The 23,644-nt window shown below is 27.1% G+C and overlaps 1 protein-coding gene across 1 annotated transcript in view; it reads right to left on the minus strand.

The window, feature by feature from the left end:
• The window catches only part of LOC122402972 (cholecystokinin receptor type A-like), a gene marked incomplete at its 3' end in the record, with an annotated part of 42,861 nt that extends 21,937 nt beyond the window's left edge, over positions 1-20,924 (minus strand). Inside the window, exon 1 of the mRNA XM_043406217.1 lies at positions 20,622-20,924. Within this exon, the coding sequence (XP_043262152.1) occupies positions 20,622-20,924 (303 nt within the window). The remainder of the gene's footprint in view (positions 1-20,621) is intronic.
• Positions 20,925-23,644: the final 2,720 nt, after the last annotated feature.

Genomic DNA, 23,644 nt, shown 5'->3' on the forward strand with positions numbered 1-23,644 from the left:
TAACCAGATATTCCATACTTTAATAAACATCGATTTAACAAAATTCAAACTGTAGCAGAGTTTGATAAATGCAATGTATACAGTTGCAAATGAAAACTGAGTTTAAATCATTCGAAAATAGATTTTTGATGATTGAGTGTAACGTAGGATGTTGATAGAATCGTCGAACTTGCAGTAATATATCTATAGAGAGGATTAATTAGTAAACAAAGGGCGATTTCGTGTTCATCGTTATTGATTTAAGGAACAGAGTGGGAAACGCATTGAAATAGGAATATCTATGGGTATTGTTTGTTATGCTGATACCTGCGTGCGGAAACCGGATACTACGCAGGATGGAAATGCAGGATCCCCATCATTTGGGCTGTACATACCAAACAGAGTTACTCGCGAAATTAATCGTAACGTCGATAGTAAAATATTTGTGGAGAAACTGATTTTTATACTTGTATTTAGGGGGGGTATGAAGTGCAATTTTTTGGGGGCTTTCTTGGGGAATTTTTTGTGGATAAACTGTGAGAGCTTTTGCAGTCCAATTTGGAGGGTTTATTTATATATAGTTCATTGATATTTAAGAATTTTTTCGGCGCAAGAAAATTAAAATTGATGACACTGTATATTCTGAAACATACAAGTGCATTTTATACTAGTGCATTTTTGTAGACATCATTGGGGACTTTTTTGTGAATAAACTATGGGACCTTTTGCAATCAAATTTACAGGATTTATTTATATATACCTTAGTGATATTTCAGAATTTTTTCGATCCAAAAAACTTAAAATTGATGACACTGTCTATTCCCAAACATTCTAATGCATTCCATAGTAGTGCATTATTGTAGACTTCCTTGAGGAATTTTTTGTGAATAAACTATGAAACCTATAGCAATCAAATTTACAGGGTTTATTTAGATATAGTTCATTGATATTTAAGAATTTTTTCGGCGCAAGAAAATTAAAATTGATGACACCGTATATTCTGAAACATACTAGTGCATTTTATACTAGTGCATTTTTGTAGACTTTCTTGGGGAATTTTTTGTGAATAAACTATGGGACCTTTTGCAATCAAATTTACAGGATTTATTTATATATACTTTAGTGATATTTCAGAATTTTTTCGATCCAAAAAACTTAAAATTGATGACACTGTCTATTCCCAAACATTCTAATGCATTCCATAGTAGTGCATTATTGTAGACTTCCTTGAGGAATTTTTTGTGAATAAACTATGGGACCTTTTGCAATCAAATTTACAGGATTTATTTATATATACCTTAGTGATATTTCAGAATTTTTTCGATCCAAAAAACTTAAAATTGATGACACTGTCTATTCCCAAACATTCTAATGCATTCCATAGTAGTGCATTATTGTAGACTTCCTTGAGGAATTTTTTGTGAATAAACTATGAAACCTATAGCAATCAAATTTACAGGGTTTATTTAGATATAGTTCATTGATATTTAAGAATTTTTTCGGCGCAAGAAAATTAAAATTGATGACACCGTATATTCTGAAACATACTAGTGCATTTTATACTAGTGCATTTTTGTAGACTTTCTTGGGGAATTTTTTGTGAATAAACTATGGGACCTTTTGCAATCAAATTTACAGGATTTATTTATATATACCTTAGTGATATTTCAGAATTTTTTCGATCCAAAAAACTTAAAATTGATGACACTGTCTATTCCCAAACATTCTAATGCATTCCATAGTAGTGCATTATTGTAGACTTCCTTGAGGAATTTTTTGTGAATAAACTATGAAACCTATAGCAATCAAATTTACAGGGTTTATTTAGATATAGTTCATTGATATTTAAGAATTTTTTCGGCGCAAGAAAATTAAAATTGATGACACTGTATATTCTGAAACATACAAGTGCATTTTATACTAGTGCATTTTTGTAGACATCATTGGGGACTTTTTTGTGAATAAACTATGGGACCTTTTGCAATCAAATTTACAGGATTTATTTATATATACCTTAGTGATATTTCAGAATTTTTTCGACCCAAAAAACTTAAAATTGACGACACTGTCTATTCCCAAACATTCTAATGCATTCCATAGTAGTGCATTATTGTAGACTTCCTTGAGGAATTTTTTGTGAATAAACTATGAAACCTATAGCAATCAAATTTACAGGGTTTATTTAGATATAGTTCATTGATATTTAAGAATTTTTTCGGCGCAAGAAAATTAAAATTGATGACACCGTATATTCTGAAACATACTAGTGCATTTTATACTAGTGCATTTTTGTAGACTTTCTTGGGGAATTTTTTGTGAATAAACTATGAAACCTATTGCAATCAAATTTACAGGGTTTATTTAGATATAGTTCATTGATATTTAAGAATTTTTTCGGCGCAAGAAAATTAAAATTGATGACACTGTATATTCTGAAACGTACTAGTGCATTTTATACTAGTGCATTTTTGTAGACTTTCTTGGGGACTTTTTTGTGAATAAACTATGGGACCTTTTGCAATCAAATTTACAGGATTTATTTATATATACCTTAGTGATATTTCAGAATTTTTTCGACCCAAAAAACTTAAAATTGACGACACTGTCTATTCCCAAACATTCTAATGCATTCCATAGTAGTGCATTATTGTAGACTTCCTTGAGGAATTTTTTGTGAATAAACTATGAAACCTATAGCAATCAAATTTACAGGGTTTATTTAGATATAGTTCATTGATATTTAAGAATTTTTTCGGCGCAAGAAAATTAAAATTGATGACACCGTATATTCTGAAACATACTAGTGCATTTTATACTAGTGCATTTTTGTAGACTTTCTTGGGGAATTTTTTGTGAATAAACTATGAAACCTATAGCAATCAAATTTACAGGGTTTATTTAGATATAGTTCATTGATATTTAAGAATTTTTTCGGCGCAAGAAAATTAAAATTGATGACACCGTATATTCTGAAACATACTAGTGCATTTTATACTAGTGCATTTTTGTAGACTTTCTTGGGGAATTTTTTGTGAATAAACTATGGGACCTTTTGCAATCAAATTTACAGGATTTATTTATATATACTTTAGTGATATTTCAGAATTTTTTCGATCCAAAAAACTTAAAATTGATGACACTGTCTATTCCCAAACATTCTAATGCATTCCATAGTAGTGCATTATTGTAGACTTCCTTGAGGAATTTTTTGTGAATAAACTATGAAACCTATAGCAATCAAATTTACAGGGTTTATTTAGATATAGTTCATTGATATTTAAGAATTTTTTCGGCGCAAGAAAATTAAAATTGATGACACCGTATATTCTGAAACATACTAGTGCATTTTATACTAGTGCATTTTTGTAGACTTCCTTCGGGAATTTTTTGTGAATAAACTATGGGACCTTTTGCAATCAAATTTACAGGATTTATTTATATATACCTTAGTGATATTTCAGAATTTTTTCGATCCAAAAAACTTAAAATTGATGACACTGTCTATTCCCAAACATTCTAATGCATTCCATAGTAGTGCATTATTGTAGACTTCCTTGAGGAATTTTTTGTGAATAAACTATGAAACCTATAGCAATCAAATTTACAGGGTTTATTTAGATATAGTTCATTGATATTTAAGAATTTTTTCGGCGCAAGAAAATTAAAATTGATGACACCGTATATTCTGAAACATACTAGTGCATTTTATACTAGTGCATTTTTGTAGACTTTCTTGGGGAATTTTTTGTGAATAAACTATGAAACCTATAGCAATCAAATTTACAGGGTTTATTTAGATATAGTTCATTGATATTTAAGAATTTTTTCGGCGCAAGAAAATTAAAATTGATGACACCGTATATTCTGAAACATACTAGTGCATTTTATACTAGTGCATTTTTGTAGACTTTCTTGGGGAATTTTTTGTGAATAAACTATGGGACCTTTTGCAATCAAATTTACAGGATTTATTTATATATACCTTAGTGATATTTCAGAATTTTTTCGATCCAAAAAACTTAAAATTGATGACACTGTCTATTCCCAAACATTCTAATGCATTCCATAGTAGTGCATTATTGTAGACTTCCTTGAGGAATTTTTTGTGAATAAACTATGAAACCTATAGCAATCAAATTTACAGGGTTTATTTAGATATAGTTCATTGATATTTAAGAATTTTTTCGGCGCAAGAAAATTAAAATTGATGACACCGTATATTCTGAAACATACTAGTGCATTTTATACTAGTGCATTTTTGTAGACTTTCTTGGGGAATTTTTTGTGAATAAACTATGAAACCTATAGCAATCAAATTTACAGGGTTTATTTAGATATAGTTCATTGATATTTAAGAATTTTTTCGGCGCAAGAAAATTAAAATTGATGACACCGTATATTCTGAAACATACTAGTGCATTTTATACTAGTGCATTTTTGTAGACTTCCTTCGGGAATTTTTTGTGAATAAACTATGGGACCTTTTGCAATCAAATTTACAGGATTTATTTATATATACCTTAGTGATATTTCAGAATTTTTTCGATCCAAAAAACTTAAAATTGATGACACTGTCTATTCCCAAACATTCTAATGCATTCCATAGTAGTGCATTATTGTAGACTTCCTTGAGGAATTTTTTGTGAATAAACTATGAAACCTATAGCAATCAAATTTACAGGGTTTATTTAGATATAGTTCATTGATATTTAAGAATTTTTTCGGCGCAAGAAAATTAAAATTGATGACACCGTATATTCTGAAACATACTAGTGCATTTTATACTAGTGCATTTTTGTAGACTTTCTTGGGGAATTTTTTGTGAATAAACTATGAAACCTATAGCAATCAAATTTACAGGGTTTATTTAGATATAGTTCATTGATATTTAAGAATTTTTTCGGCGCAAGAAAATTAAAATTGATGACACCGTATATTCTGAAACATACTAGTGCATTTTATACTAGTGCATTTTTGTAGACTTTCTTGGGGAATTTTTTGTGAATAAACTATGGGACCTTTTGCAATCAAATTTACAGGATTTATTTATATATACTTTAGTGATATTTCAGAATTTTTTCGATCCAAAAAACTTAAAATTGATGACACTGTCTATTCCCAAACATTCTAATGCATTCCATAGTAGTGCATTATTGTAGACTTCCTTGAGGAATTTTTTGTGAATAAACTATAAAACCTATAGCAATCAAATTTACAGGGTTTATTTAGATATAGTTCATTGATATTTAAGAATTTTTTCGGCGCAAGAAAATTAAAATTGATGACACCGTATATTCTGAAACATACTAGTGCATTTTATACTAGTGCATTTTTGTAGACTTTCTTGGGGAATTTTTTGTGAATAAACTATGGGACCTTTTGCAATCAAATTTACAGGATTTATTTATATATACTTTAGTGATATTTCAGAATTTTTTCGATCCAAAAAACTTAAAATTGATGACACTCTCTATTCCCAAACATTCTAATGCATTCCATAGTAGTGCATTATTGTAGACTTCCTTGAGGAATTTTTTGTGAATAAACTATGAAACCTATAGCAATCAAATTTACAGGGTTTATTTAGATATAGTTCATTGATATTTAAGAATTTTTTCGGCGCAAGAAAATTAAAATTGATGACACCGTATATTCTGAAACATACTAGTGCATTTTATACTAGTGCATTTTTGTAGACTTTCTTGGGGAATTTTTTGTGAATAAACTATGGGACCTCTTGCAATCAAATTTACAGGATTTATTTACATATAGTTCAACGATATTTCAGAATTTTTTCGACCCAAGAAGATTAAAATTGATGGCGCTGTATATTCTCAAACATTGTCAATTTTAAAATGCATTTTATTCTAATGTATTTTAGACTTTATTGGGGAATTTTTTGTGGCAAAACCATAAGACCTTTTGCAATCAAATTTACAGTATTCATTTACATATACTTCAATGATATTTCAGAATTTTCTAGACCCAAGAAACTGAAAATTGACGGCACTGCATATTCTCAAACATAGTCAAACGTTTTAAAAAAACTCATCTCGCAATGTCCATGATTCTAGCCATTCTATTTATTTGAAATGGAAAGATTCTTAATTAGTACGCGTTTAACTATAGCCTTACATCAGAATAAAAGGTAAAACTCGATAATTAAACAAATGACTTTGAAATAAAACTGAAGAAAATAAAATTCTTTTAACTATAACATTTCAGACTTTAATGTTTCCATCATCAAAAAGAGATACCACTATTTCTGCTAACTATTTAACTCTCTTTACTCCACCAATTAAATAAAAAAATACTCCCAATATTAAATTTCCAATTAAAATATTTAACTCTCTTTACTCCACCAATTAAATAAAAAAATACTACCAATATTATATTTCCATTTAAAACAAATCCTGAAACTTGAAACTTGAAACAGAGAAACTAAAAAAAATTCCTGGGAAAAATAAATATCAGAGAAAAACACAGGAATAAAAAGAGCAGATATATTAATCAAAATTTCGCAAAGAAAACTGTTATTTCACCTCCCATATCTCTTCAAAAAATATTTCACTGAAACGTAGTCTCCTCTTCTCCAAAGTTCACCCATTACATCCACTTCCGCTCTTTCGATCGCTAAACGAGAACTTTTACCATTTTCCCCCATTTTCCCGAAAACGAGCACTCGCGAACGCAGTTTCCAACGAGCGAAATTCAATTCCATCTTCTACGCGTCACGTGGCCGTGTCCCTTTACATGTTTAATAGCTCTGTTATTTCAGTATAACTCCCATCGTTTCTCTCCGCCAGTACAGCAACAAGTGGCTGGTCGGAAAACGCATTTTCTTTTCCCCTTTTTCCCCACTTAAGGAAATGAATGCTTATACTTTAATACCCGAGCATGGAACTGACGTGCAAGCTCCAATTTGAATTAAAACACAATACGAATAGCCACTTCACTTGTCCCAATTGGAGAACAATTTCATAAGTGACGGATTATTCATTATTCATTAACTAATTTTTTCAAAATAAAAAAATATCGTCCCATAATTTATTAAATCATGGATCAAAAATATATATAAAATAGAATAATAAAAATGGTTAATTTAAAGGTAAATTAAAAAAAAAAAAATACTTTATTTATTTAAATTTCAATAATCATAATTAAAAATATTTTATACATAAAAGGAATCTCCAGTTTATTCGCCCAAATTGGAAAATAATTGTTTAACTAACGGATTATTCATTAACTAATTTTTTCTAAATGAAAAGAAATCGTCCCATAATTTATTAAATCATGGATCAAAAATATATATAAAATAGAATAATAAAAATGGTTAATTTAAAGGTAAATTAAAAAAAAAAAATACTTTATTTATTTAAATTTTGATTATTGTAGTTAATTAAAAATATTTTATATATAAAAGGAATCTCCAGTTTATTCGTCTAAATTGAAGAATAATTTCATAACTGACTGATGATTTATTAACAAATTTGTTTAAATAAAAAATATCGTTCCATAATTTATTGAATCATTGATCAAAAAAATATATATAAATTCAAATCGCCACTGCGAATTAAAAATATTGTAAAATTTTTGAATTTTATAGCCAATAAAAGGCGCCATTTTCTTTGTCCAAATTGAAAAAAACAATTTTGTAATCGACACATAATTAATCACTGTTAACACCTGACAGATGTCTACATTTTAATTAATTTAAATTGCAGTCACTAAATAGCAAAAATCGTACAATCAGACATAAAAAACTTTTCAAAATTTTTATGTAAGACAAATCACTTCATATTAGAACAAATCTCTTAATATTAGAACAAATCCCTTCACATTAGAACAAGTCTCTTTACATTTAGAACAAATGTCTTCGAATTAGATCAAATTTTCCAATATTAAAACAAATTTTCTCATATTAGAACAAATTTCCTCAAAATTTGAAGAAGTTTCCTCATATTAGAAGAAGTTTCCACATATTGGGAAGAAATTCCCCCATATTACAACAAATTTTCTCATATTAGGACAAAATTTGAAGAAGTTTCCTCATATTAGAAGAAATTTCCTCATATTAGAACAAATCCCCTCATATTAGAACAAATTTTTGTATCAAAACAAATTTTTATATCAAAACAAATCTCCTCATATTAGAACAAATTTTTATATTAGAACAAATCTCCTCATATTAGAACAAATCTCCTCATATTAGAATAAGTCTCTTCATATTAAAACAAATCTCTTCATATTAGAACAAAACTACTCATATTAGAATAAGTCTCTTCATATTAGAACAAACCTCTGAATATTAGAACAAATCCCTTCAAATTCGAACAAATCTCTCCATATTAGAACAAATCTCTTCAAATTAGAACAAATCTCTTTACATTACAACAAACCTCTTCACATTAGAACAAATCTCTTTACATTAGAACAAATGTCTTCATATTAGAGCAAATTTTCTCATATTAAAACAAATTTTCCCATATTAAAACAAATTTCCTCAAAATTTGAAGAAGTTTCCTCATATCAGAATAAGTTCCCTCATATTAGAAGAAATTTCCTCATATTGCAACAAATTTTCTCATATTAGAACAAATTTCCTCAAAATTTGAAGAAGCTTCCTCATATTAGAAGAAATTTCCTCATATTGGAACAAATTTTTTTACTAAAACAAATCTCATATTAGAACAAATCTATTCATATTAGAACAAATCTCTTCATATTAGAACAAATCTCTTTACATTACAACAAACCTCTTCACATTAGAACAAATCTCTTTACATTAGAACAAATGTCTTCATATTAGAGCAAATTTTCTCATATTAAAACAAATTTCCTCAAAATTTGAAGAAGTTTCCTCATATTAGAAGAAGTTTCCTCATATTAGAACAATTCTCTTGATATTAGAATAAGTCTCTTCATATTAAAACAAATCTCTTCATGTTAGAACAAATGTCTTTATATTAGAATAAGTCTCTTCATATTAGAACAAATATTTACATTAAAACGAATTTCTTCATATTAGAACAAACCCCCTCATATTAGAACAAATTTTTGTATCAAAATAAATTTATATATTAAAACAAATCTCCTAATATTAGAACAAATCTCTTGATATTAGAACAAATCTCTTGATATTAGAATAAGTCTCTTCATATTAGAACAAATCTCTTCATATTAGAACAAATGTCTTTATACTAGAATAAGTCTCTTCATATTAGAACAAATATTTGTTTTAAAACGAATTTCTTCATATTAGAACAAATCCCCTCATATTAGAACAAATTTTTGTATCAAAATAAATTTTTATATTAAAACAATTCTCTTGATATTAGAATAAGACTCTTCATATTAAAACAAATCTCTTCATGTTAGAACAAATGCCTTTATATTAGAATAAGTCTCTTCATATTAGAACAAATCTCTTCATGTTAGAACAAATGTCTTTATATTAGAATAAGTCTCTTCATATTAGAACAAATATTTATATTAAAACGAATTTCTTCATATTAGAACAAATCCCTTCAAATTAGAACAAATCTCTTCAAATTAGAACAAATCCAAAAAATTAACTACAATGCAATACACCTTTCATTCAAAATATTTCCCCCCAATGCAAACAATATTTTACAAAGAAATTCTGACGAAAATATTCCACGTTCAAAGCCATAATCTGGTTCAGAGTAACATTTGGGGCAAATTTTTGGGGTGCAAGCATCCTTTGACCATTTTCACTCTGTTTCCAACATTTATAGCACCCACGTTTCATGTTCCGCGTTAAACTTTCCGAATTAACGACTCGCGAAAAGTATTATTCCGCAACTTTCCCCCGTTTGATTTCAGCCGGGAAAAAGAGGAAGGGAACAAAGCACTGGCGCGTCGTTTCGTTGACTTTTTATCGATACGGTATCGTCCCAACCTTTTCGTTTCTTTTCGACGACTTTCGATCTGTTTTCCTCCCGCGGAAACGTTTATATTAAAATCCGCCCGGCGCGATTGTTGAACTTCTCGTTTCATTAAACGCTTTGTACTGGACAACTGTTTCTAACAGCGCTTTTTAATCTCCAGCGGGTTTGTTTCGAGTACATATTGGGCGCGTGGGCGGGTGCAAAGCTTTCGACAAACGTTATAAAGCGCGTGATTTTAATTTTCCAGCGGGACGCGAACGTTTCGAAATTTAAACGAAAAGGAAAATATGGGAATTTTTAAATTTGTCATTTCGAGGCTTCAATTTGGATTAATTGAGGTGTAAACAACCGTCAGGTATCGACAATGTGTGTTAATTATGTGTAGATTGAGGAATTATTTTTTGAATGTTTTGGGATGGGGATGTCTGATGTTTTTGAAATTTTTATGAAGCTTCAAATTGAAATAAAAAATTAATGGTTATTAAAATAGTGAAATAAATTGGTTGAAAACCACACAGTAGAGATGTAGGTGTATTTAATCTAATTTTTATTAAGAATATTTGCTTTGGAGCAGTTTGGAATGGAATCTAATATTTCTAATATTTGTATGAAGCTTCAAACTAGAATATGAAATTAATGGTTGGTGAAATACTAAAATAAGTTGCTACAAAGCTATACAGTATGAATTATCTATCCTATTCCTTATCAATAATATGTGTTTTGTAGAAGTTTGGAATAGAATCTAATATTTCTAAAATTTTTATGAAGCTTCAAATTGAAATATAAAATTAATGGTTATTAAAATAGTGAAATAAATTGGTTTAAAACCACACAGTAGAGATGTAGGTGTATTTAATCTAATTTTTATTAAGAATATTTGCTTTGGAGCAGTTTGGAATGGAATCTAATATTTCTAATATTTGTATGAAGCTTCAAATTAGAATATGAAATTAATGGTTGGTGAAATACTAAAATAAGTTGCTACAAAGCTATACAGTATGAATTATCTATCCTATTCCTTATCAATAATATGTGTTTTGTAGAAGTTTGGAATAGAATCTAATATTTCTAAAATTTTTATGAAGCTTCAAATTGAAATATAAAATTAATGGTTATTAAAATAGTGAAATAAATTGGTTTAAAACCACACAATAGAGATGTAGGTGTATTTAATCTAATTTTTATTAAGAATATTTGCTTTGGAGCACTTTGAAATGGAATCTAATATTTCTAATATTTGTATGAAGCTTCAAACTAGAATATGAAATTAATGGTTGGTGAAATACTAAAATAAGTAGCTTCAAAGCTATACAGTATGAATTATCTATCCTATTCCTTATCAATAATATGTGTTTTTTAGAAGTTTGGAACAGAATCTAATATTTCTAAAATTTTTATGAAGCTTCAAATTGAAATATAAAATTAATGGTTATTAAAATAGTGAAATAAATTGGTTTAAAACCACACAGTAGAGATGTAGGTGTATTTAATCTAATTTTTATTAAGAATATTTGCTTTGGAGCAATTTGGAATGGAATCTAATATTTCTAATATTTGTATGAAGCTTCAAACTAGAATATGAAATTAATGGTTGGTGAAATACTAAAATAAGTTGCTACAAAGCTATACAGTATGAATTATCTATCCTATTCCTTATCAATAATATGTGTTTTGTAGAAGTTTGGAATAGAATCTAATATTTCTAAAATTTTTATGAAGCTTCAAATTGAAATATAAAATTAATGGTTATTAAAATAGTGAAATAAATTGGTTTAAAACCACACAGTAGAGATGTAGGTGTATTTAATCTAATTTTTATTAAGAATATTTGCTTTGGAGCAATTTGGAATGGAATCTAATATTTCTAATATTTGTATGAAGCTTCAAACTAGAATATGAAATTAATGGTTGGTGAAATACTAAAATAAGTTGCTACAAAGCTATACAGTATGAATTATCTATCCTATTCCTTATCAATAATATGTGTTTTGTAGAAGTTTGGAATAGAATCTAATATTTCTAAAATTTTTATGAAGCTTCAAATTGAAATATAAAATTAATGGTTATTAAAATAGTGAAATAAATTGGTTTAAAACCACACAGTAGAGATGTAGGTGTATTTAATCTAATTTTTATTAAGAATATTTGCTTTGGAGCACTTTGGAATGGAATCTAATATTTCTAATATTTGTATGAAGCTTCAAATTAGAATATGAAATCAATAATTACTAAAATATTGAAATAAATTGGTTTAAAATTATTCATTGTCGATGTAGGTGTATTTACTCTAATTTTTATTAAGAATATTTGCCTTGCAGCAGTTTAGAATGGGATCTAATATTTCTAAAATTTTTATGAAGCTTCAAATTGAAATATTAAATTAATGATAATTAAAATAGTGGAATAAATTGGTTTGAAACTATACAGAGTGGGTGTTAGTGTGTCTCTTTTAATTTTTATCAAGAATATGTGCTTTGAAGAACTTTGGAATAGAATCTAATATTTCTAAAACTTTGAAAGCTTCTAATTAAAATAGAAAATTGATAAAATATTAGAATAAATTGCTCCTAACCACACACTGTCATTGTAAATATACCTATTTGAATTTTTATCAACAATTTGTGCCTTAAAGAAACTTAGAATCTAATCTAATATTTCTAAAACTTTGATAGCTTAAAATTGGTATATAAAATTGATACAATATTGAAATAAATTGCTTCTAACCACACAGTATCAATATAAATGGACCAACTTTAATTTTTATCACCAATATGTGCCTCAAAAAAACTTGGAATCTAATCTAATATTTCTAAAATTTTGGAAGCTTCAAATTAAAATATAAAATTGATAAAATATTAAAATAAATTGCTCCTAACCACACACTGTCAATGTAAATATACCTATTTGAATTTTTATCAACAATTTGTGCCTCAAAGAAACTTAGAATCTAATCTAATATTTCTAAAACTTTGATAGCTTAAAATTGGTATATAAAATTGATACAATATTGAAATAAATTGCTTCTAACCACACAGTATCAATATAAATGGACCAACTTTAATTTTTATCACCAATATGTGCCTCAAAAAAACTTGGAATCTAATCTAATATTTCTAAAATTTTGGAAGCTTCAAATTAAAATATAAAATTGATAAAATATTAAAATAAATCGCTCCTAACCACACAGTATCAATATAAATGGACCAACTTTAATTTTTATCACCAATATGTGCCTCAAAAAAACTTGGAATCTAATCTAATATTTCTAAAATTTTGGAAGCTTCAAATTAAAATATAAAATTGATAAAATATTAAAATAAATCGCTCCTAACCACACACTGTCATTGTAAATATACCTATTTGAATTTTTATCAACAATTTGTGCCTCAAAGAAACTTAGAATCTAATCTAATATTTCTAAAACTTTGAAAGCTTAAAATTGGTATATAAAATTGATACAATATTGAAATAAATTGCTTCTAACCACACAGTATCAATATAAATGGACCAACTTTAATTTTTATCACCAATATGTGCCTCAAAAAAACTTGGAATCTAATCTAATATTTCTAAAATTTTGGAAGCTTCAAATTAAAATATAAAATTGATAAAATATTAAAATAAATCGCTCCTAACCACACACTGTCATTGTAAATATACCTATTTGAATTTTTATCAACAATTTGTGCCTCAAAGAAACTTAGAATCTAATCTAATATTTCTAAAACTTTGATAGCTTAAAATTGGTATATAAAATTGATACAATATTGAAATAAATTGCTTCTAACCACACAGTATCAATATAAATGGACCAACTTTAATTTTTATCACCAATATGGGCCTCAAAAAAACTTGGAATCTAATCTAATATTTCTAAAACTTTGAAAGCTTCTAATTAAAATAGAAAATTGATAAAATATTAGAATAAATTGCTCCTAACCACACACTGTCAATGTAAATATATCTATTTGAATTTTTATCAACAATTTGTGCCTCAAAGAAACTTAGAATCTAATCTAATATTTCTAAAACTTTGAAAGCTTAAAATTGGTATATAAAATTGATACAATATTGAAATAAATTGCTTCTAACCACACAGTATCAATATAAATGGACCAACTTTAATTTTTATCACCAATATGTGCCTCAAAAAAACTTGGAATCTAATCTAATATTTCTAAAACTTTGAAAGCTTCAAATTGAAATATAAAATTGATAAAATATTAAAATAAATCGCTCCTAACCACACACTGTCATTGTAAATATACCTATTTGAATTTTTATCAACAATTTGTGCCTTAAAGAAACTTAGAATCTAATCTAATATTTCTAAAACTTTGAAAGCTTAAAATTGGTATATAAAATTGATACAATATTGAAATAAATTGCTTCTAACCACACAGTATCAATATAAATGGACCAACTTTAATTTTTATCACCAATATGTGCCTCAAAAAAACTTGGAATCTAATCTAATATTTCTAAAATTTTGGAAGCTTCAAATTAAAATATAAAATTGATAAAATATTAAAATAAATCGCTCCTAACCACACACTGTCATTGTAAATATACCTATTTGAATTTTTATCAACAATTTGTGCCTCAAAGAAACTTAGAATCTAATCTAATATTTCTAAAACTTTGAAAGCTTAAAATTGGTATATAAAATTGATACAATATTGAAATAAATTGCTTCTAACCACACAGTATCAATATAAATGGACCAACTTTAATTTTTATCACCAATATGGGCCTCAAAAAAACTTGGAATCTAATCTAATATTTCTAAAATTTTGGAAGCTTCAAATTGAAATATAAAATTGATAAAATATTAAAATAAATCGCTCCTAACCACACACTGTCATTGTAAATATACCTATTTGAATTTTTATCAACAATTTGTGCCTTAAAGAAACTTAGAATCTAATCTAATATTTCTAAAACTTTGAAAGCTTAAAATTGGTATATAAAATTGATACAATATTGAAATAAATTGCTTCTAACCACACAGTATCAATATAAATGGACCAACTTTAATTTTTATCACCAATATGTGCCTCAAAAAAACTTGGAATCTAATCTAATATTTCTAAAATTTTGGAAGCTTCAAATTAAAATATAAAATTGATAAAATATTAAAATAAATCGCTCCTAACCACACACTGTCATTGTAAATATACCTATTTGAATTTTTATCAACAATTTGTGCCTCAAAGAAACTTAGAATCTAATCTAATATTTCTAAAACTTTGAAAGCTTAAAATTGGTATATAAAATTGATACAATATTGAAATAAATTGCTTCTAACCACACAGTATCAATATAAATGGACCAACTTTAATTTTTATCACCAATATGGGCCTCAAAAAAACTTGGAATCTAATCTAATATTTCTAAAATTTTGGAAGCTTCAAATTAAAATATAAAATTGATAAAATATTAAAATAAATCGCTCCTAACCACACACTGTCATTGTAAATATACCTATTTGAATTTTTATCAACAATTTGTGCCTCAAAGAAACTTAGAATCTAATCTAATATTTCTAAAACTTTGAAAGCTTAAAATTGGTATATAAAATTGATACAATATTGAAATAAATTGCTTCTAACCACACAGTATCAATATAAATGGACCAACTTTAATTTTTATCACCAATATGGGCCTCAAAAAAACTTGGAATCTAATCTAATATTTCTAAAATTTTGGAAGCTTCAAATTAAAATATAAAATTGATAAAATATTAAAATAAATTGCTCCCAACCACACACTGCCAATATAAATGTATCTACTCTAATTTCCATAAGCAATATGTGCTACGAATCAGTTTCGGAATGAAATCTACTGCATTCCAGATTTCATTTTGACCCGGAAGTGACTGAAGCGCGTCTTATATGCTCTACCATTCCACCTTTTGTCGTCGACGATTCCCCAGCACACACGCTTCTCCAGCCACTGTTCCCCCGAAATCACATATTTTTAAAGCGAAACCCCGCAATATACAATCGAAAATGAAATTTCGAGATTAAATCGACGTTCGTCGAACACAAATTTTCTGTTAATAGCCTCGATGGAGATACGATGCTACCATCACGGGCACAACGTGTTTGCTAACCCATGAACTATCTGAAACGGATTTCAATCGCAGGACGTACACCAGAATCGGTGTGTCACTCGATCCTTGAGGGAACTATCTGCTGTACTAGTGAAACGTCGAAACAGTTTTCTCAAAGTATACGACTCTCGCTCGGAAAGCTTCGACCAATATCAGCTGTCATATTTGAAAATATAAAATGGAAGTTTGCACCGGCGGGATTTCCAGAGAAATTTGGTAGCCAACTATACTGACATAACAGAGTTTTCAACGTGTCAGAAAATTAGCTAAATATTCTGAGAAAATGTATGTGTCGAACTCTGTTTTTTTTTGGAAAATTAATAATTAGGAAAAATTGGAAAATATTGTCACAAAGAATGTGAGAATATGCATTACACTTTTTTTTATTTTAAATGATGAGTAATTTTCAAATTTTTAAATGATATCAATTTTTCCACGTACAGCCTTGCTAGAGGAAAATTATAAATTAGGAAAATTAGGAAAATTAGGAAAAATAAGAAAAATAGGAAAATTAGGAAAATTAAAAATTAGGAAAAATAGGACAATTAAAAATTAGGAAATTTAGAAATTAGGAAAAATAGGAAAATTAAAATTAGGAAAATTAGAAATTAGGAAAAATAGGAATATTAGGCAAATTAGGCAAATTAAAAATTAGGAAAAATAGGAAAATTAGAAATTAGGAAAATTAGGCAAATTAAAAATTAGGAAAATTAATCATTAAGAAAAATAGGAAAATTAGAAATTAGGGAAATTGAAAATTAGGAAAAATAGGAAAATTTGGCAAATTAGGCAAATTAAAAATTAGGAAAAATAGGAAAATTAAAATTAGGAAAATTAGAAATTAGGAAAAATAGTAATTAGGAAAATTAGGCAAATTAAAAATTAGGAAAAATAGGAAAAATAGGAAAATTAGGCACATTAAAAATGAAGAAAAATAGGAAAATTAGAAATTAGGGAAATTGAAAATTAGGAAAAATAGGAAAATTAGGCAAATTAGGCAAATTAAAAATTAGGAAAAATAAGAAAACTAAAAATTAGGAAAATTAAAATGAGGAAATTTAGTAATTAGGAAAATTAGGCAAATTAAAAATGAGGAAAATAAAAAAAATATTAAAATTAGGCAAATTAGGCAAATTAAAAATTAGGGAAATTAAAAATTATGAAAAATAGGAAAATTAGAAATTAGGGAAATTGAAAATTAGGAAAAATAGGAAAATTTGGCAAATTAGGCAAATTAAAAATTAGGAAAAATAGGAAAATTAAAAATTAGGAAAAATAGGAAAATTAAAATTAGGAAAATTAAAAATTAGGAAAAATAGGAGAATTAGGCAAATTAAAAATTAGGAAAAATAGGAAAATTAAAATTAGGAAAATTAGAAATTAGGAAAATGAGGAAAAATATGAAAATTATGAAAAATAGGAAAATTAAAGATTAGGACAATTAGAAATTAGGAAAATTAGGAAAATATTGTCACAAAGAATATTGGACTATGCACAAAATTTTTTTTCCTCTAAAATAAAGGAAAATCTTCAAACATAATTTACAAATGAAATAAATTATTTCCTATGCAGCTTGCTATAAGAAAATTAATTAAAAATTTAATAAATTAAGAAAATAGTGAGAGAAACAATGTGAAAATGTGTGTTATTTCTTTCTTTCTTTTGGAACCAGGAATCAGTTTTGTCACTGGGAACTTTGTTACACGAAAATTAATATTATCTAAATTCGTTTTACCCAGTCGACGATAATTATTTCAAATTAAATGGGGCCATGGCGTGCAGCATTTGTGGTTGGAAGTTGAGTTAAATTTGTCAGAGCACTTTCATTACCCCCTGGACGTTAAATGAGCCAAACTGGGGAAACTCTGAGTTTTATACAGAAATAACACAAATGGCGGAAGTGATTGTTACGAGCCCGGACGAAAGGACAACGTAACTGTTTTTTATTCGAGTCTTAGAACCAACCTGTTTCGTTAACCGTGCGCGACTAAACGATTCACAGAAACGAATGATAATTTTCCTGGATTTAATTCGAAATAATAAATATTTAAAAAAAAACGAAATATATTCATTTATAGGGAATCGTAAAATGCATTTGAAGTCTCTATTATTATTTATTTATGAATAAAATATTAATGTTGATAAAATCATTAATGCATGCTTTGAAATTTATAAATAAATATTTAAACGAAACAATATATTCGGTATATATTAATTTATAGTGAATCGTAAAATTCAGCTGAAGTCTCTATTTTTATTTATTTATGAATAAAATATTGAAGTGGATGCAATCAAGGTATGCTTTGAAATTTATAAATAAATATTGAAAGAGAAGAATATATTAATTTATATTGAACAATAAAATTCAGATGAAGTCTCCATTTTTATTTGTTTTTGAAGAAAATATTAAAGCTGGTATAATTAATCTAAGCTTGGAAATTTATATATAGGTGTATGAATCCTTCTAACAAACATTTCAATTATTATGTTTGATTATTAGCCATCAGACCAGAATTTTTATAATGAAAATATTCCACTAGAAGGGAATATCGAAACTCTAACAATTTTAATAGACAATTTTGTTCTAAAAAATCACCTACATTAAATAAATAAAAATAAAAAATGTTTACGAGTTGTTTTACAAAATATAAATTCACTCAAGAAAATCATGAATGATGTAATAAAATAAGAAAGACACAAATATAAGTGAAATTAGGAAAAACATCAATGAAAAAGTGGAAAATAAAAATTGTTCTAAATCATATACATGAGCTGAAGAGCATCATAAATAATATAATAAAATAAGAAAGACAGAAACACAACTGAAATTAGTGAAATCATCAGAGGAAAAGAGGAAAATAAAAATATCTAAACATTGTTCTAAATCATATACATGGAAAATTTGTTCTAAATCATATAGATGACAAAAAACACCACAAACAATATAATAAAATAAGAAAGAAACAAATGCAAGTGAAATTTGAGAAAAACACAACACTTTCAATAGACAATTTGATCTAAACAATTATTCACATTAAATGAATAAGAAAAAATATCTAAAAATTGTTCTAAGTCATATACATGAAAATGAACACCATAACAAATACAATAAAATAAGAAAGACACTAATACAAGTGAAATTAGTGAAAACATCAATGAAAAAGAGGAAAATAAAAATATCTAAAAATTGTTCTAACTCATATACATGAAAAATAACACTACAAACAATATAATAAAATAAGAAAGTCAGTAATACAATTGAAATTAGTGAAAATTGAAAATATCAATGAAAAACAAGAAAATAAGAATGTCTAAAAATTGTTCTAACTCACATACATGAAAATGAACATCATAAACAATATAATAAAATAAGAAAGGGACTAATGCAAGTGAAATTTGTAAAAACCACAACAATTTCAATAAAAAATTTGTCCCAGAAATTATTCACGTTAAATAAATAAGACGACATGTCTATAAATTGTTCTAAATCATATACATGAAAATGAACACCATAACAAATACAATAAAATAAGAAAGACACTAATACAAGTGAAATTAGTGAAAACCCCAACTCTTTCAATAGACAATGTGTCCCAAACATTATTCACAGCAAATAAATAAGACAAAATGGCTATAAATTGTTCTAAATCATATACATGAAAAAGAACACCATAAATAATACAATAAAATAAGAAAGACACAAATACAAGTGAAATTTGAGAAAAACCCAACACATTCAATAGATAATTTGATCTAAACAATTATTCCCATTAAATAAATAAGACAAAATGTCTATAAATTGTTCTAAATCATATACATGAAAAACAACACCATAAATAACACAATAAATTAAGAAAAACACAAATACAAGTGAAATTAGTGAAAATATCAATGAAAAAGAGGAAAATAAAAATATTTAAAAATGTTCTAACTCACATACAATAAAAAGAACATCATAAACAATATAATAAAATAAAAAAGACCCACATACAAATGAAATTAGTGAAAAACCCAACACTTTCAATAGACAATTTTGTCCCAGAAATTATTCACATCAAAAAAATAAATTGTTCTAAATGAAATGTCTATAAATTGTTCTAAATGAAATGACTAAAAATTGTTCTAACTCACACACATGAAAAAAAAACCCTCATAAACAATAGAATAAAATAAAAAAAACACAACCGCAACTGAAATTAATGAAAACGTGAATGAAAAGGAGGAAAATAGAAATATCTAAAAATTGTTCTAACTCACATACATGAAAATGAACCCCATAACCAATATAATAAAATAAGAAAGTCACAAATACAATTGAAATTAGTGAAAATTGAAAATATCAATGAAAAATGGGAAAATAAAAATATCTAAAAATTGTTCTAACTCACCCACATGAAAAAAAAAACCCCATAAACAATCTAATAAAGTAAAAAAAACACAACCACATATGAAGTTAATGAAATCATCAATGAAAAAGAGGAAAATAAAAATATCTAAAAATTGTTCTAACTCGCCCACATGAAAATAACCCCCCCCCTAAACAATCTAACAAACCAAGAAAAACACAACCACAGATAAAATGAGTGAAAACGTGAATGAAAAGGAGTTTCACCTACCAAATTCAACAGGTAAACGTTGGTGACAGTTCTCATCCGTTTGTTGCGCGCCAAAGTGATCAACACCAACGAATTGCCAACCACCGATAGTAAAAATATCGTCCCGTACAAAGGTATAATCAAGTTCTCCAAAATGTGTGCCTGGCCAGGCCTCCCGATTGTGGACGAAGTGACGTTCGCGACAATGGAAGTCATCGTCGAAAGTAACAATACGCCGCTAACAAACGTTTGTTCGGTGCCAACATTGCCAAAATAGTCGACGGATATTGCATTATCGGACACGTTGTAATCTATCACCGTCATTTTCGATCCTGTCCCCCCGCGCGTTTTACATCACACTTTATGTTACCCCCATGAACGTAGCAAACTCACGTTTTAATGGGAATTAATTAAAACGATTCACACTTTGTATTTACACTCGACGGGACACATAATTGCTTTCGTTGCTCCTTCAGCTCAAAACTCATTCCCGCGGGCACTTGTGATATCTGGAACTGTGGTTTCCACGGACCTGGAAAAATGAGAAAATATATTAGAAAAATTATCGAAATTTTATTTTTAATTTTAACAAAAATTGGGGGAAAAAATAAATTAAATTTTGTGATTATTAAAAATTATTGTGATTGAAATGTGTGAGAATGTTTCACTTTTTCAGAGAGAAAACTAAGGAAAATGTTAAATTTTACCAAAAATGGGGGGAAAAAATAAATTAAATTTTGAAATCACTAAAAATTGTTGCAATTTAAATATATAATTCTTGCAAGAGAAAACTGAAGAAAATGTTGACCAAAAATAGGAAAAAATTATTGCAGTTTAAAGTTGTCAATAATATTACAAATATTTCACTTCCCCTAAAAGAAATATTAAATTCCACTAAAACTGATACAAAAAAAATAATTAATCACTGAACGTAATCATAAAATATTTCACAATAAATAAAAGCAGATTTCTCTGTTTTAAAATATGAATTCGATGATTTGTTGAAACAAATTCATTTGCCGACTAAAGGCGCGGAAAAACAGTAAATTGCGAGGCAACGAGTGGGATTTTATCGTGGACAACAATTTACGTAGCAGTATTAATAAAATATGGAACTTCTCGTGGTAAATAATTGAATGGATTACTCTCTAATCCTGTCGTGGAAAATTCGAGTAAAATTTCGGGTGAAACCACGATAAACTCCTAACGTAATTAATTCGATTACACGTTATTCGATGTGTATGTAAATGATTCGAGACATAATTCCTGCTCGTAACAGTTTCATTCTGCGCGGACTGCTCTGACTGAGTTTATGCATGCAAAATAGGGAATTCATTAGATGTCTGCCCCCTCAGCGAAAATGTGATTCTTGGTTTAAAGTAATTTCCCAACGAGAATATTCCCCGGTTCTTCGAATGGTAGCGTAACACGAAACCGTTCAAAGCATATTCGTTACTAATTCGATTGTTATTCGAGTCTTCTGACAAACGAATCATATTTTATAATGTAATCAATAATTATCAGAATAAATTGTAATTGATTTCGTTGGTCAGAAATAAATTATTACTAAATCCTTAGCTTTGTCTATTATTAAATTAAGATTCGTTGCAAATTCGATTTCTAGATAATTTCTGAATAATTCTAAATAATTTCTGAATAATTCTAAATAATTTCTGAATTATTCTAAATAATTTCTGAATTATTCTAAATTATTTCTGAATAACTCTAAATAATTTCTGAATAATTCTAAATAATTTCCGAATGATTCTAAATAATTTCTAAATAACTTCTAAACAATTCTAAATAATTTCTAAACAATTTCTAAATAATTTCTGAATGATTCTAAATAATTTCCAAATAATTACCAAATAATATCTAAATAATTTCTAAATAATTCTAAATAAGTTCTGAATAATTTCTAAACAATTCTAAACAATTTCTAAATAATTTCTGAATGATACTAAACAATTTCTAAATAATTTCTGAATGATTCTAAATAATTTCCATATAATTTCTAAACAATTTCTAAACAATTTCTAACTAAATTCTGAATAATTCTAAAAAATTCTAAATAATTTCTGAATAATTCTAAATACTTGCTGAATAATTCTAAATAGTTTCCAAACAATTCTAAACAGTTTCTAAATAATTTCTAAACAATTTCTAAATAATTTCTGAATGATTCTAAACAATTTCTAAATAATTTCTGAATGATTCTAAATAATTTCCAAATAATTTTTAAACAATTTCTAAACAATTCTAAACAATTTCTAAATAAATTCTGAATAATTCTAAAAAAATCTAAATAATTTCTTAATAATTCTAAATAATTGCTGAATGATTCTAAATAATTTCTAAACAGTTTCTACATAATTTCTAAATAATTCTAACTAATTTCTGAATGATTCTAAATAATTTCTAAATAATTTCTGAATAATTTCTGAATAATTCTAAATAATTTCTAAACCATTCTAAACAATTTCTAAATAATTTCTAAACAATTCTAAATAATTTCTAAACACTTCTAAACAATTTCTAAACACTTCTAAACAATTTCTAAACAATTCTAAACAATTTCTAACCAATTCTAAACAATTTCTAAACAATTTCTAAATAATTTTTCTTACATATTTTAGAAATTTCTTTTTTATTCGAAGCTGAGACGATCGTTTGAATGAAATTATACTGAATAAATAGAGACGTTATTATTCGAGGAATATTCTGAGGAGAATCGATTAACCTAAAATGAAATATCGTTGGAATTGCGTCGATGAGAGGCAACACCATCTATAGAAACGCTTGCTCACCGATAAGGCTAGTGATTCGTCGTTAAGAGCGTCGTAGCTTCCGTCATCTTGGTCCTCGCGCTAGTGTACGAACTACCGAAGAATACACACTTTTTAAGGGAATATTTCACCGCGATAAAATCACCACTATGCTCGACGATGTTAAAACAGTCCATGGTTGAGAGTGTCTCGCATTTATTTTCTCCTAAATGTTCTCTATCTCAAGACAGTACCATAGGTGCACAACTTTTTCAATGC

Source organism: Colletes gigas, unplaced genomic scaffold, assembly GCF_013123115.1.
Source record: "Colletes gigas isolate AHSC1104 unplaced genomic scaffold, ASM1312311v1 Colletes_gigas_Sc00042, whole genome shotgun sequence".
In the NCBI taxonomy this organism is placed as follows: Eukaryota; Metazoa; Arthropoda; class Insecta; order Hymenoptera; family Colletidae; genus Colletes; species Colletes gigas.